The 16,698-nt window shown below is 35.1% G+C and overlaps 1 protein-coding gene across 4 annotated transcripts in view; it reads left to right on the top strand.

Annotated features, from left to right (window-relative positions):
- The first annotated feature begins 357 nt into the window (after window positions 1-357).
- Window positions 358-16,698, top strand: part of GSL10 (glucan synthase-like 10) — a 36,042-nt gene continuing 19,701 nt past the window's right edge. For 2 of the 4 annotated variants that reach the window (XM_085741380.1, XM_085741382.1), the window contains exons 1-23: window positions 358-533; window positions 823-1,027; window positions 1,208-1,305; window positions 1,785-1,948; window positions 2,386-2,482; window positions 3,162-3,272; window positions 3,361-3,486; window positions 5,043-5,132; window positions 6,024-6,121; window positions 6,494-6,611; window positions 7,540-7,665; window positions 10,163-10,239; window positions 12,803-12,881; window positions 13,259-13,378; window positions 13,576-13,678; window positions 14,525-14,648; window positions 14,764-14,938; window positions 15,063-15,115; window positions 15,390-15,450; window positions 15,608-15,689; window positions 15,775-15,824; window positions 16,270-16,356; window positions 16,507-16,592. In XM_085741380.1, coding sequence (XP_085597506.1) covers window positions 826-1,027; window positions 1,208-1,305; window positions 1,785-1,948; window positions 2,386-2,482; window positions 3,162-3,272; window positions 3,361-3,486; window positions 5,043-5,132; window positions 6,024-6,121; window positions 6,494-6,611; window positions 7,540-7,665; window positions 10,163-10,239; window positions 12,803-12,881; window positions 13,259-13,378; window positions 13,576-13,678; window positions 14,525-14,648; window positions 14,764-14,938; window positions 15,063-15,115; window positions 15,390-15,450; window positions 15,608-15,689; window positions 15,775-15,824; window positions 16,270-16,356; window positions 16,507-16,592 — 2,327 coding nt within the window. In that variant the 5' untranslated portion in view covers window positions 358-533; window positions 823-825. The remainder of the gene's footprint in view (window positions 534-822; window positions 1,028-1,207; window positions 1,306-1,784; window positions 1,949-2,385; window positions 2,483-3,161; window positions 3,273-3,360; window positions 3,487-5,042; window positions 5,133-6,023; window positions 6,122-6,493; window positions 6,612-7,539; window positions 7,666-10,162; window positions 10,240-12,802; window positions 12,882-13,258; window positions 13,379-13,575; window positions 13,679-14,524; window positions 14,649-14,763; window positions 14,939-15,062; window positions 15,116-15,389; window positions 15,451-15,607; window positions 15,690-15,774; window positions 15,825-16,269; window positions 16,357-16,506; window positions 16,593-16,698) is intronic. The other 2 variants (XM_085741379.1, XM_085741381.1) reach the window with 1 other exon arrangement.

The following is a 16,698-nucleotide window of genomic DNA, read 5'->3' on the forward strand; positions in this document are numbered from 1 at the left end:
TCACATATGCCAATGCACAATTTTGACCTTTAATATCTTTAACTATCTAAAGTAAAAAATTATAAAAATTTAATATTTTGAAAATATTTGTCAAGACAAATCAAACAACATCTTATATGCTAATATTTGTATTTATACATTAGTTAAAAAGTATGGTCAAAGTAAGTCAAGTGAATAATACACATTGCAAAAATTGGATATGTATTTTGAAACGAAGGGAGTATAAGATAAGATATATTTATTTTGGAAAAATATTTTAAAGAAAAAAGTAGAAAAAAGAGAAACACTTTCCTTCCTTCGTTTTACTTTCGCTCCAACCAAGAAAAATAAAAATAAAAATTAAAAGCATCCTCTTTCATTTCATTTCATTTTACCGAGTTTCCTTTCACTTTCAGCACGTTCACTTTGTTCAACATCACCTCAGACGTCATCGTAATCGAAACCCTAACACCATACAAAAAAATCGCGTTTGGGCTTTCATTTTCACTTACCGGAGTTAGTCCTCGGCGGTCGGAACCACCGAGAACGTTCAGGTTTTCCATTTCTTCTCCTATTTTATTTTATACCAATTCAACCGCGATCTATTCTGAAACGCGCGATTCACATCATAACTGTACTCAACTGTTATTTAACTGTAAAACTGTATTGTTTGATGGATTCTGAATCATTCAATGTTCATCAGTCGATTTATTATTGTTAGATTCAGTGGAAACTCTTCCTTCATTTTTATTTTTATGGTTACTAAAAAGCCATTTTAAATAATTAATTAATTTCATATTACGAATTCAATTCAATTCAATTCAATGCATGTATATATGTTAGCAGATGTCTCGACCTGAGGAGCTTTGGGAGCGGTTAGTTAGGGCTGCTTTGAGAAGGGAGAGAACCGGCGATGATGCATATGGCCGACCTGCTGCTGGAATTGCTGGAAATGTGCCTTCTGCTCTTGCTAAAAATAGAGATATTGATGAAATTTTAAGAGTTGCTGATGAGATTCAAGACGAAGATCCCACCGTTTCCAGAATATGTATGTTTGCCTTCATCTCTATCCATTTTATATCAAGTATTTCGGTTCTATATTATCTCCTAGCTTTCTCCTGTGGCGGTACTGTGGATTATAGGAAAATGTTAAATGCTGAAGACTGTACGAGTCCTTTTGACGAAAACCCCTTCAATTTGACCACTGAATATTTCTTACTTTTTGCAGTATGTGAGCATGCATATTCGTTATCACAAAATCTGGACCCCAATAGTGAAGGCCGAGGGGTTTTACAATTCAAGACCGGTTTGATGTCTGTCATTAAGGTATATATTGAATGTCTAGCTTTATTATGTAGCTAAAGAGCTTTGATTGGGATACTAGGATTGTGAGTATCAGTATGTTTTTCTTTGGACGTGACTCTGCGTTGCTCCTCTTGCTTGGTTGGTATGTTAGAATTTTACTGGACAATCTGTCAAATCCCTACCATGAAAAGTTTACATCATTTAGCTTCCTTATAATCTCATTGCAGGATTTACCTTTTCATTTAGTTCATGAGAATGTTGCCTTATAGTCATTTTGATAACTAGTTCATACTGGCTTCTGTATAATGCAATGCTATCAGGATCTTCATTCAGATCAAACTAAGTTTTAAATATCAGGATACTTGGGGCACAAGCTCTACAATATATAGTGTAATTGTTTTATAAAATTTCTAAGCTGTAAAATCATCACGCCCGTTTTTAAAATTGTAAAGGATTCGGTGTCCTCATTTTATCTTTTGCTTTTTTGTTTATATTTTCAGCAAAAGCTGGCTAAAAAGGAAGTTGGAACCATAGATAGAAGTCAGGACATTGCCCGACTACAAGAATTCTACAAGAGTTACAGAAAGAAGAATAATGTAGATAGATTACGTGAGGAGGAAATGCAGTTGAGGGAATCTGGTGCTTTCAGCCGGAATCTTGGCGAGTACGTTTCTGACTAATCTGTGTGTAGTGTCTATTTAGATGATATTGTTTTTCCTCTTTGGCACCCCCTCGGGCTTCATGTAACTATCTGCCCCCAAAATTAGCGAGTTCTAAAATGTGACCGGCTGTTTTTTTTTTTTTTTTTCATTTGTTCTTGTACTATTACTTTTTCTTTTTGATGGATTTCACCTGTCCAATTAAAGTTTGATTGTTGTTATCTTCGGTAGAATTTACCTAGTTTGACAATTAGGGTTTCATCTCTCTCTCTCTCTCTCTCTCTAAATAGTGGTGATAGCAGGGGGTTGTAGCCAGGAAATTGACGTTTAGGAATTTGTTCTGGAAAATTTATATATTATAACATGAATTATAATTTATTCCTGCTATTTGTTTTGATTATTCTTATTCCTTTTCTCATTAAGTCTTTCATGCTGAATACAGGTTGGAGCGCAAGACCGTGAAGAGGAAAAGAGTTTTTGCTACCTTAAAGGTTTTAGGAACAGTGCTTGAGCAACTGAGTGAAGAAATTCCTGATGAGGTTGGGTTCTTCCTTTGAACAAATGTAATATATTAATATGATTTTTAATTGTCTTATTTTTAGGGATTATATGGAATAGGGTTTTCCAAGCATTATAAAACATGAAACAATCAGGATTTGAGAGAAAACTAAGTGCAATATTTTCTGAAATGTCCACTCAATTTCATTGAGTTATGGGTTCAGTTAAACACCTACTTGTAGAGTACACAAATCTGTAGGGACTCTAATCTAAGAGATATCACAGTGAAGCCAATGTCATATATGCCCTATTAGTAATTATGCAGTACAACATAAACTACTGACCAGAAACAGTGCAAGCACTTGTATTAGCCTTTTGTTACTGCATTGTAGAAGGATTTTGGAATGGAGATAGAAGTGCTGTATTGAAGCTATCCAATGTTTGCTGTATTTTTTAATAAAAGCTGCTACAGTGTATTTGTTTAGTTTTGTGGAATGCTTGATTTCATTAGGATTAGTATTGTTGTTACAGTTATTTTTTAATAATTTTGTTTTGATTGTACTGTTTAATTTTTTCTGGGTGTAATTAGAATTATGAGGAGTACAGTAAGATGTTTTTTATGTAAAAAAAGGTGTGTATGTTAGCTGGGATTTTGCTAGATATTTTATATCATTTATTTCTGAACTCGAGCATCTCTTTAACTGTTTATCTTTGTTGCAGCTTAAGCGGGTCATGGAATCAGATTCTGCATCGACGGAGGATCTGATTGCTTACAACATCATCCCTATAGATGCTACTACTTCAACAAATGCTATTGTTTTTTTCCCCGAGGTTCTTGAGCTTTATTTATTTAAGACCTTTTTTTTTTTCTTTCTTCCCGTTTTGTGATGGCATCTTACCCGTAAGAACTTATTGTTAGGTGCAAGCAGCAGTTTCAGCTCTCAAGTATTTCAGTGGCTTGCCTGAACTGCCCAGGGCCTATTTCATTTCTCCCACAAGGAATGCCAACATGTTAGATTTTCTGCAGTATACTTTTGGATTTCAGGTCTGTATATGTGGTTTTTTTATTTGGTGTCAGTTGTCAAGTCAAGATTGGTCTTGTTCTTTCAGTTATCTTATTGTTTTTGCGTTCTTGAATTAAGCATTCTTTATCTCTTCTCTAATATGCAGTGAGACCAAATTGTTGTATTCTTTAAAATATATTAGTCCTTATAAGCAAATATTAATACTGGCTGAGCAATAGTAATTATAGCATCAATACTTAAATATACTTTGAGTCCATTGCATACATATATATTTTAGGAGGTCAACAAGAGTTATTGGCTCTGTGCGTACCATTTTGTATCAAAATAAGGGGTAGAGGGTTGTAATTTGCACCATGAGTTCCCCTTCAGTCCAAAATGATTGCTCTTAAAAATGAAATCGGTACTTTAAAATGCAAAAGTATGTGCCTCACTGTTTTTGAACTAAATGTCTATACCAAAATTCTATCAGAGGAACAGTGTGAGCTCTACAAAGCAGCAACAAGTCTATGCATTTGTCCTTTTGTGTACTCCCATGTATACAAATGATTGACAGTAAATAAAACTGTGGACTTGCCAATGGCATTGTCAAGAAAGAGCCTTTGATGGTTAGGAGTGTAGACTTCTGTAGAGATTTTAAGGTTTAAACTTTATTGAACTGGCAGCTATCAAAGGATAGATTAGCTACAGCTCAGTATAACTACAGTGTACCACAGAGTGGCTTATTAATATCTCTATGTAACTAACTCAATAGATTGTAACCAACTCAACCGACACGAGTCAGTTGAGCCATGCATAGCCAGCCGTATAAAGACCTTCACTATATCTGTAACAGAATATGAAAAAGCAATAACAGAATTTCAGAGATCAAAGAATCTCCATTGACGAATACACAAATCTAATATGGTATCAGAGAATCTAATACAGCTCAGTATAACTACATTGTACCATAGAGATATTACTAAGCTACTCTATGATACACTGTAGTTATATTGAGCTGTAGCTAATCTATCCTTTGATAGCAGCAAATGATGAAGAAACTGCAGTTCTCTGGATCACCCAAGTCTCTAATAACATGAAGTCTCAATTCAAAAACTTACACTGGATAAAATAGAAATTTAAAATGGCTATATCATGAAAAGTTGAGAGATTATTTAAACCCGGTTTAGCGTTCTAGAAAGCAGAAAAGGAATTACCAGCTTAAAAATCATGATGAATCTATATAAACGAAATCAACTTCTTTTGTTACAAAAAATCTCTTGAAACTAAACTTATTGACTACAATGGGTTTTAAAATTGCTGGATTGGATTTTCTGCCATGATGATATTGTAATTTGAATTATCTTGGTGGGACTGCATAATTGGATTTTCTGCCATGATGATATTGTAATTTGATTCGAACTTTTCACAATTGTGATTATCAGTACACTTTCTGATTATTATTCTTTTATTTACTCGAATTAAGTAATTTTGATTTACTTTTTTTTTTTTTGTTGATATTTTATAAGTATAAATCATTTCGACATTGGCATTCTTACGAACTCATTTTTATCATGCGTATGATTTTTTTTGCCACCAGAAAGATAATGTTGCTAATCAGCATGAACACATAGTTCATCTGCTTGCAAATGAGCAATCTCGGCTTGGAGTTCCAGACAAAACCGAACCCGTAAGTATTTAATTCTCTAGGCCTTGAGGGTCATTTACCTTATTGGATTTCCTCAAGATTTTCCTGTTAAGCGTTTTATTTTCAAAATGCTACATCATTTACTGAATGAAATGAGTTTACTAGATATTTACAATTTTAACGTGTGATTTATTCTGTTTATGTGGTCAATTGCTACATACGAAACTAGCTGGGTTTAAGGTGATTAAGCTCATAGCCATACAATCAAGCTACGGGAGAGGGTAATCTTGAGGAGATTAAGTGTAGAGACATGCAGTATAGAAACTAAATTTGGTTTATGCTATTTAGGTTGACCTGGGAAGCAAGATACCCGCTGCAAAGTTTGATGGAGTGTATTAGAGGAATAAAAACAAGTTACTTCAGATTTTCATTTATATGAAATAGGGTGAATGGTAGGGTTCCTACCAAGGAAATGTGGAAAGTTTTAGAGAAAAGGAAGTTTGTGTTGCCTGTATTGGAGTGTAGTTTAATAATAGTTTCTGTATTATATTGATGCCTGTGCATTTACAAGAGGTGCCAGAAGTTGAGTTTCTGGTGGCTGTGCTGGTGGTGGCTTAGAGGGATTTTCACAAGCCATCAGGATCAGAGGTTTCTTGATGCTATATGAGGGTTTGGGAATTCCAAGAGGGAAGAGAGTTTTAGAAGTGTTTGTGAAACTGAAAATGTAGCGAATGATTAACTGAATTAAGTCCTTACATTTAATCTAGGTTTAGTTAGCTAACTAAACCAAGTTGGTTAATGTAACAACCGTAAGGAGCAGTCCACTTGTCCAGCATGATAATTTCATATTTTATCATTATTTTGTTACTCCGCTTTTAGCAATTTTTTGTGCTATATTTGTTCTTATTCTCATCATCTATATCTTGTTTCCAGAAATTGGATGAAGCAGCCTTGCAGAAAGTATTCCTCAAGTCCCTTGATAATTACATAAATTGGTGCAACTACCTATGCATTCAGCCTATTTGGAGCAGGTAGTAAACTATTTATATTTTGTATGAAAACCAATTGTACCACCTCCGTTCCTTTTTAATTGTCACTTTTTGACATTTTTCACAAATCAAGACAATCAATAAATGTTACTACTTTTGATACAATAATATATCCTTTTCCAAATAATAGCCTCATTCATTTAATATCTTGTTTCATATATTTCTCTCTCTGTAATAAATAACTAAGGGTAATATTGGTAAAACAACATTTAATATTGCTTTGAACTTTGAAAGTGATAGTTAAATATAAACAAAACTTTCTACGAAAAGGACACTTAAAAAGGAACAGAGGGAGTATTTTGTTATTATCTATGTGTATAATTACTGACATTGAAGGGGTTATTGTGGTTTTAGTTTGGAGGCTGTTAGTAAAGAGAAGAAATTGCTGTATGTTTCTTTATACCTCCTAATATGGGGTGAAGCTTCAAATGTCAGGTTTCTACCAGAATGCTTGTGTTACATATTCCATCATGTAAGTCAATTGAACAGTGTCAGTCATTTTTCTCTTTTATTATTTCTGTTAAGTTGTTCGTAATTAATTTACTGTGGTATTTGTTGTCGTGATACCTAAGTATTCTTTGCTGTTACAGTTTAGTTGCATTAATTTGATTGCTTCACTGTATGAATGCAGTATTGGTCTCAACTTGTTGATACTTGGTACTAATGCAAACAGTGATGAAACATTTTTAGATATGAATTAGGTCAAATACATCCGGGGGTCGTTCTTTAACGTTTGTACTGGATTAGTCCGTTTAGTTTTTTTAATTTTATGTAAGTAAAAGTGAACAAGTTAGTCCTTTATTTTATTTTTTGTAACAAATTCGTCTCTGTTTTCATCCAACTTTGTTTAAAAGTGCTTACATTATTTTCAAATTGGTCCTTCATGTCAGTAAAAGTGAACAAGTTAGTCCTTTATTTATTTTTGGTAACAAACTGCTACATTTTTTCATCCAACTTTGTTAAAATGTCCTTACATGACTATTTAACATTGAGGTGAAATGCCCCCAAAGTGTTTATGGCCCCAAATATGGTTAATTACATAGATTTTCTTATTGTTTCCCAATTCAATCCTCTTAGAAATTATGGTTGGGCATAACACAACCCCACAAAACCGGCTTGTGAGGTGAGGATTGCCCCCACTTATAAACACATTGTCCGGCCATCTCCTATCCGATGTGAGACTCCTAACAAATCCTAATTTTACAAATAAGTATTTCATCAATAACATTATAAATCAAGTAACTGATGATTTTGTTGCTCGCTACTTTTGTTTAAATTTTTTCGGTAACTTTATTATTTTTTGTTCTTCCTTGTTTTTTCAATATAAATATTTTAGTTTCTATTTTGCTTTTGCATACCGCTGGATATCATTTATGATTAAATCTTGTAAATAAATGCAGATGGCTAGAGAGATGGATGAGATTTTAAGGCAGCAGATTGCGCAGACAGCTAATAGTTGCACTTCTGAGAATGGCGTGTCATTCCTTGATCATGTTATCCTTCCTCTCTATGATGTTATTTCTGCAGTAAGTCTCACAGTGTTCCATTAAATTTTTATTAAACTTTACAATGTCAAAAGTTGGATCCAAATATGGTTTTTGATAGAACACTATGGCGTCATTTGATTCATGTAGCCGACCCCACTTAGTGGGATAAGGCTTGGTTGTTGTTGTTTACTATGTCAAAAGTTGAAATGAGTTCTGCACATCAGCAGTAGATGACGGCCATAATTTTAAGCTGTAGATGACTCTGCAGCACCTTCATCTCCTTTAAGAACAACTTTGTAATTAATGATGTCAGGCTCTTTCCGTCACTCCTTCATCTCCTTCGAGAACAACTCTGCCGCTTTGACACTATCCTACCTGCATCACCCGTTTAACATAACGATGTGTATTTTCTCATTGGTCTTGAACATGATGTGGTTTTCGTTTTATTGAAAACCTGTGTTGAAATTTGGGGCCTAACTCATCCTTACAAAACCGGTTCATAAGGTGAGGAGTGCCTCCTCTTTATAAACTCTTATCATGAGTCTTTATCTATCCGATGTGAGACTTGGGTTTTTCCCAATACACCCCCCTCACGCTCAACACTCTTTTTGGGCCTGGTGCGTGGAAAGGTAGGTGACCCTTGAATTCGACAAGCTCTGATACCATTGGGGCCTAACTCAACCTTACAAAACCGGTTCATAAGGTGAGGGAATGGTAGGTGACCCTTGAATTCGACAAGCTCTGATACCATTTTAAAATTTGGGGCCTAACTCAACCTTACAAAATCGGTTCATAAGATGAGGGAATGCCTCCTCTATATAAACTCTTATCATGAGTCTTATCTATCCGATGTGGGACTTGGGTTTTTCCCAATACACCGGCTGTGGAACCAAGGGGGGTGTATTAGGAAAAACCCAAGTCCCACATAGGACAGATAAGACTCTTGATAAGAGTTTATATAGAGGAGGCAATCCTTACCTTAGAAGCCGGTTTTGTAAGGATGAGTTAGGTCCCAAATTTCAACATGGTATCAGAGCTTGTCGAATTCAAGGGCCGTGTAAACCTATTCACGCACCAAGCCCAATGAGTGCTGGGCGTGAGGGGGTGTATTGGGAAAAACCCAAGTCTCACATCGGATAGATAAGACTCTTGAGAAAAGTATATAAAGAGGAGGCAATCCTCACCTTACAAGCCGGTTTTGTAAGGTTGAGTTAGGCCCCAAATTTCAACATGGTATCAGAGCTTGTCGAATTCAAGGGCCACCTACCTATTCATGCACCAAGCCCAAAGAGTGATAGGCGTGAGGGGGGTGTATTAGGAATAACCCTAGTCCCACATCGGATAGATGAGACTCTTGATAAGAGTTTATAAAGAGGAGGCACTCCTCACCTTACAAGCCGGTTTTGTAAGGATGAGTTAGGCCCCAAATTTCAACAACCTGAACAACTTTCGTCTGGTCGTACTTACGGAGCGTGTCGAGAAAATCAATGATGTGTTGGGGTTTTGTTTTGGTGTCCATGAAATCTTCAATTTCATCGATGGCCCTTACAGCTTGTCGCGAGTCCTGTAAAGACAAGGCGCCATACTATTATGAAGAAGGCAAAGGGTTGGGGTGAGGTTTCGTTGGTCAATTTCGACAACCACCATGCAATGTTGATTTGACGAACCTTGGCCACGTTTTGGGAAGGATTTTGAGTAGTTGAAGAGAGCACAACTTCAGAGTGGTGCTTGAGGTGGGGAGGGTTTGGGTGAGGGGTGATGGTGTAGAGGGAGGCTGGATTCCACAGCGTGGAAATGGTCAAGCTGTTAGTGGTGGAAGGATCTGTGTAGCGGCGGTGTAAGCGTCGTTGCTAGCGGTGGGAGCATAACAGACTTGCCTTCGACTCTATTTTACACAGTAATAGGGACACACTTTTGTGTTGGAGGCGCTTCTGTGGCGCACACGAATGATGGTGAGTTACATTGCCAAACGGCTAGGGAGTGCTGCTCACTGGCCAATTGGTGTTGGGAAAACCCTGAGCTAACAAAAGGGATGTTGTTTGGGTGAAAGACATAAAGATTGTATTGTTGTAGTCTAAAGTCTGTTTGAATCTGTATACTTACAAAATAGTATACCGTATTACTCACCTTAATTCCAATATTGTTGTACATTATGTTACTCTATTCAAACAGAAATTTAAGGATGAAGAAATTTAATAACTATTTAAATAAAAAATATTAATAATGAAGGAAATTCAATTGAAACAATTGAGTTTTATAGAATTTTAAATTATAATTTCTTTCATTTAAGAACACTTGTAGTCTTATATAGTACTATTTAGTCTTCTAGCTCAGTTTTCTGTATATGAATCGTTTTCATTTAGGGGTCAATTTCTGTAACTCTAGAATCTTCAGTATAGTTCAAAAACTTTGAATCTGAATTAGTTAATACGGAAATCAGTTTTGAGAAACACTCGTTCAAATTCTCTTCTTTGTCAAACTTTATTAATCGTTCTGGTACCGTAGTAATTTATCATTTATTTACATGGACTTTTAGGAAGCTGCAAGCAATGATAATGGGAAGGCATCTCATTCCTCCTGGAGAAATTATGACGATTTTAATGAGTATTTCTGGTAAAAGTTCTTCTGAAACCATCACCTTTATTGAAATTGTTTCTTATCTGTTACTGGTTTTGTTGCCTATAAATAGGATTGCAGGGTTGATAGGGAGTGGGAATCATTTGATGCAAATTAGAATTGGGACCAAGTAGATAATTGCCTAATAAGTACAAATAATCTATACCATCATATAAAAGGGAACTCTAAAGTTAACTGCCACTAAACTAACTACTAATTTTGCTGAGGCCTTTTTCTCTAGAAAGTTTTCTTCAACTCCGTCATTTTTTAAACTTAAATCTACATCATAATTAAAGGTAAAAAACTAACCACCAAATTTACACCCACTCACTTTTGTGAAGGAGTATTTTAGCATTTTACATGTATGGGTGGTTGAGTCATTTGAATGTTTTTTTTTTTTTCAATAATTTTTTCATTTTCATCTTTCATTTCTCTCTGTTTGTTGCACCATCTCCCTCTATTATCTTGCATAGTTTTAAAAATTGGACCGGTGATCGACTCGGTAAGAGTTGGGTCACTGGGTCATTGGTCGAACCACTGGGTCACTGGTTGAACCACATGAAGAATCGGATGACTCGGTTGTATGAACCGGTCTCTATTAAAAAATTCTCTATGTTAAATTGCATTGAACCGGAAGACTGAGGTCTAAAATTTGGTTATATATTTAGTTCAAAATATATAATTATTCTTTTTTTGGTTGCACAAATATATATATATATACACCAAATACTTTTAACACATTTTTCCAAAAAAAAAATTGGCTAATACATTTTTCATATTTAAATTAATAATATGGGTGTAAACGAGGAATTGAATTAATAAACAAAACAGTGACCAAAAAAATTAATAGATAAAACATAATGATTTGGATGAGAACTAAAAGGCCTTTGTGGTTGTTTGGTTATAAAGCCCATATCATGGGGATAACTATGTCATTTTGTGATAATGAAGTAGGGTTATTTTAGTTTGGTTTACTTTGATTATATCATAGGAACAAGCTCTTCAGCCGCCGCATGACTCTTCAATGGAAACTCTATCATCTAACAAGAGTTTCTTCCATGAGATCTAGGCATCTAGCATTGCTCTTAGTTATGTTGTGATTTGTGAACAAAATTATGCCAGTCTCCTTATATTTTCTCTGTTGCTTTGCTTATGTGCATTGAGATCTATCACCTCTCTCTTTTTTTATGAAAAGAAAAATTTTCAAGTAGATCTGGGTTCACCGGTTCAGTCCAGTTCTGGCCGATTTAATCCGGTTTTGACCGGTTTTTTAAATGTTGACCGTCCGGTTTCCAGTTCAACCGGTCGGACCGGCCGGTCCGGTCCGATTTTTAAAACTATGTTATTTTGTTCTTGGTCTGGGAAAGAGAAATATCACTACTTTTTCATCTTTCACAAAACAAGCTCTTCTAATTTGTATGCAAAGAAGTAATTAACTATGCACAACAGAGACGACATTGTTTCACAAGGTAAATATTGAACACAAATCTTCAAAGACACTACCTGCTATATTTTAAGGACTTTAATTGAATAGAAATCCTAGCATCTCACACATTACTTAAAAAAATTATCCACAAAATAAGAAGAAAGAGAGAGTAACAACAATGGTTTTTTTCCCCCTTTTGTTTGATTAATTGAGAGAGAGAAGTATAAAGGAGAAAGAAAGGCAAAGCAAGAGGCAATTGTGTTTCTTCATGTTTTACGGTGGCACCTTTCGCACATTGTCTACATGATGAGGGAGAGAAGCCATGATTATTTTTTTTCTTAAATGTTCTGTATTTTAGCAATTAGTGGAGTGAGAGAAATGATACCCACCATTAATAAGGATTGGAAGTTACATTCATGCCCATAAATTTAATTATTTTTTGTTGTGAATTATTTGGGTTTTTTGTCCAAATAAAAAGAGGCAAAATGCTAAAATACTTCTTCATAAAAGTGATTTACTGGCTTTGTGGGCTAAAGTATGTGATCATACTCTTAGGACCTTTCGCATCAGTCACATTGGGTTGGGCACATAATTATGTTGTGTATGGTCACCGATAACAGACTCCGAGCATAAGCTTGACCAAGAATCGTGCTGTCTAGAGAAGTCAGATTTGCTGATGTAGGATATGATGTGGGTGACATGTATGATAGATATCACAGGAGTGGCATTAAATTCATTGAATAATCTCCCTTGGTTGTGGAGGAGGAGCAGTGTATTATGACTGGAAGCCATTTGAATGTGCAGTTGATACCATTTTATAAAATTGAACTTGAGAGAATTTGATTTTTTTTGGAAGTAAAATGATTCTGATACTAATATGAATAATGGTACATCCAGCTTTATAAACACTGAGGCTGAAGGTTATCAGAACTTTGTTACCTTATTTAGTTCTCCTATAACAGATTTAACTAACTATACTACTGTCTTTAGAATATTGTAAACTACGAACCGACTGTACAACGGTGCTAACACCTGCCAGCTAAGCTTTGCTAGTTCATTACACAATTATTGGAAAATGGTCAGAAACTCTATACACAATACTTATTTAGTAGCTTGACCTCCTATTTCTTTCAGGTCACTACATTGCTTTGAGCTTAGCTGGCCGTGGCGCAAAAGTTCTTCATTTTTCCAAAAGCCACAACCTAGATCAAAGGTTTGTCTCTTTTTTATTATGTTAGGCTCCTTATTACACCACACAGTTCATTTTATTGCACTTCTGTATTAAATAATGTTAAAGGACAGTGATAATGATACTTATACTAAGAATGATACACTAGGAATGGTTTGTTGATTTAGAGTTTTGGAATAACAAATGTATGATGACGTTTGGTTGAGTGAACATGTATCATTATAAAAGCTTTCAAAGCAGGTTATAATAGATTGGCCCCAATGGTAGCTTAACCTATTGCAGAATCCATAGAAGATGGAGCTTAGTATTCTATTGGGTTCTGACGAACTGGTGACATCTAACTTCAATACGTTTTTGGTTGATGTGGTTATTTATTTATCTATCGTTTGTGTACAATGCAGAAAATGTTATCTGGCAGAAGTCAACGTCAGGGGAAAACATCTTTTGTGGAGCATCGGACTTTTTTTCATCTTTATCATAGTTTCCACCGATTGTGGATATTTCTTTTCATGATGTTCCAGGTTTATACACACGTTTAGTTTTAACAAGTCATAATATATTCTCAAATGTCGCTGTTTTCATCTGCTGTTTTTGACATTAAATTTTGTTTTCTCCATCATGCTTTTATTTATCTACTTTTAATCTGTATAATAAATAATTCATTGGTGTCACAGTATTGTCACATCATAATGTTTTTCATGTTATTTTAACTTTTCAGGGTCTAGCAATTATTGCTTTCAATGATGGAAAATTTAATTCCAAGACCTTGCGAGAGGTTCTTAGTCTTGGACCTACATTTGTTGTGATGAAGTTTTTCGAGAGTACGTATATTTCTGTTGTGAAGATTTAGATGTTTCATCTTAGTTTCATACTCTTTTATTTGTTGAATGTCTTCCAAAAATGCAATGATTTTTGTTGTTGATAGTGCTCAATGGCGGATCTTGCCTGAATATTGGGGGTAGCGACAAGTACTAACAACATCAATTGTTTATGTTTAACCGTTATATCACTTCTAAAAAATGCACAAATCAGCTAAACAACATGAACTTAATTAAAAAATCAGTCAATGTCAAACCAATTGGAAAAGAAATTAAAACAAGTTTCATTATTGAGTATTGGCTACTCACTATTCAAACAAAAAAAAAAAAAACGAAAAATGAGAGTATTCAATTACCATCATGATTCACAAAAGAATAAACCCAATACAACCAACTTCAAGATCAAAGAAAGACCCAGCTATAGAATCAATCATGATTCATTATGTTTGCAACAGATAAACACCAATAACGCACTACGTAAATGACTGGCATCACAAAATAATCTAGAATAAAAAAGTTAATAAAATTTGGGGAAATTATAAAAAGCAGTGAATGCAATCTCGCTGGATTGTCATTGGTGCTCTACTCCAATCCGCCTCACTGTGTTGTGATGGGATGCCGCCGCCGTGAGCTGTTGCGTCATGTGAGATTGAAAAGTGTCGCACGGGTCTGCGTGTGCGTGAGAGAGGGGAGGGGGGCAAAGAATGATTTGTTGGGAAGTAATAAAAAAATTGCATTTGTTTAGGGGACACCGCAGCAGCTCTCCGCTCCCGAAGAGATCCGCCACTGCTAGTGCTATATTTCTTGTCATCGTCTAGTATAATTTTTCACCTCTCTTTCTTTTTTCAGGTGTCCTGGATATTTTTATGATGTATGGTGCATATACAACAACGAGGCGGTCAGCTCTATCAAGAATTTTTCTAAGATTTCTTTGGTTTAGCCTTGCTTCAGTTTTTGTAACTTTCCTTTATGTGTACGTATGCCCAAGATAATGATTTTAATATATTCAGTTGTTATTTTTTTCTGTTCAATTTTTTTATTGCTTTGTGTCGATGATTTTACATTTAGAACTCTGTGTATGACTGCAGAAAAGCACTCCAGGATCCAAATTCAGTTATTTTCAGATTATATGTAATTATCGTTGGGATTTATGCTGGTGTCCAGTTTTTCATTAGCTTCCTCATGCGGATTCCTGCATGTCATCTTCTGACAAACCAGTGTGATCGCTGGCCTCTCATTCGCTTTGTCAAGTGGCTACGCCAGGTTTGTGTCTTCATTTGCATTTGTTTTTGTAGTTGTATTAATAATTCATCTTATTTTGTCTGTTCAATATCTTGTGTGGTTATGCCGAATGCTAACGTCGATTCTTTTATATTGACCGTTGAAGGAGCGACATTATGTTGGACGGGGAATGTACGAAAGGAGTTTGGATTTCATAAAGTATGCACTAGATATCATCGTTTATTTTATTTTATTTTATTTTAATTATAACACATGTAGAAGTACTAAGGTTCTTGCTTCTACTTCCAATAAATTTTTGTGAGAAGTGTAGGGGCAATATGTGTTTTAACTAGAAGTGAGTACTAAGAGAGGTTCCTCTTTGTGAGGGACTTTGTCCTGTGGTCTTCCCAGTTTAATATAGAATCATATGATTAATACTACCAGCTTTGCATCAAATTTTTGAGTCTAACATAGACCTGGTTGTTTTTCATAGGTATATGCTGTTTTGGCTTGTCATTTTGAGTGCAAAATTTTCGTTTGCTTACTTTCTTCAGGTTCGTCATATTCTCATAGCTGCCTCCAAATTGGAATTATGCATCTCTTTGGTCATGTGTGTGCGAGCGTGTGTGGAGTGGATGATGTTGTTTGTACCTAATGTATGCATGCTTATATATTTGTGTCCTTGAATAATTTATCTTTTGAGGTTTGCAGATCAAGCCACTAGTGAAGCCAACAAGGGATATTATAAAAGAGAATAATATAGTTTACTCTTGGCATGATTTTGTATCAAAAAGTAAGCTGCGTTGTTTAAACTTGCAGTTATGTCTTTTTGTTTCGTGTTGATACTATCAGTTACTAAAGTGCCTTTATTCTTGCAGATAATCACAATGCTCTGACTGTTGTTAGCGTGTGGGCTCCAGTGTTTTTCGTAAGTGCATTGCCGTTGTTTTCTTCTTTTTTACCCCCCGTTTTGATTACAATAATCAAGTCTTTTACTACCAAGTAGAGTTGGCTAAATGGATTAATCAATACTATAAATCCTTTTATTGTGCTTAATTACTAAGCGCCTTTCTTCAAATAATATCAACTGAGAAGAGGACATCTTATGCCCTGCTCAGCTGCTTTTATTTTTATTGCCAGTACCGTTTTTTTCTTCTTTCTTTTCTGGTTTGGCATTTTGTAAATAGTATAGAAGCTTGTGGTTGAGATAACCTATATAAGTTAGTATTTCTGGTTATACACCGATCTCTAATTGTTTTTCCATCATCAATAATTTATTATTTCCTTTAACTATCACAATGACATTTTTTCTCCGTTCTTTTTGTTGTGGGTTTTGGTAGTTGTTTCCAATTTGCTAGTTCTTTTAATTTCAGATTTATCTATTGGACATATATGTGTTTTACACACTTGTATCGGCCGTATGGGGATTCTTGCTTGGGGCAAGAGCTCGTCTGGGAGAGGTATGTAATGATTGAACAACTTGTAAATCCTTTTAATAGTATGCTTTGTTAGTATTAATATCTTTTACCTGCTGTTGGTCCTGCCCTTCTGTACATGTTAATATAAATTTTCTTAGCATTAATATTTTCTTGGTTGCATATGGTCATCAGATAAGGTCATTGGAAGCCCTGCAAAAACTTTTTGAGCAGTTTCCTGGAGCTTTCATGGACACTCTTCATGTTGCTCTTCCCAACAGGTGTTGCATGTGATCTGTGATTTTTCTTGTTTTAATTGTGATTTTTCATTCTGTAGTTGGAAGGTAGCTGTCCGTTAAAGCGTCTACAAGAATTTGAACGAGAAAA

Source organism: Medicago sativa, chromosome 1, assembly GCF_051527215.1.
Source record: "Medicago sativa cultivar Bolivia chromosome 1, Bolivia_mono, whole genome shotgun sequence".
NCBI classification, from domain to species: Eukaryota; Viridiplantae; Streptophyta; class Magnoliopsida; order Fabales; family Fabaceae; genus Medicago; species Medicago sativa.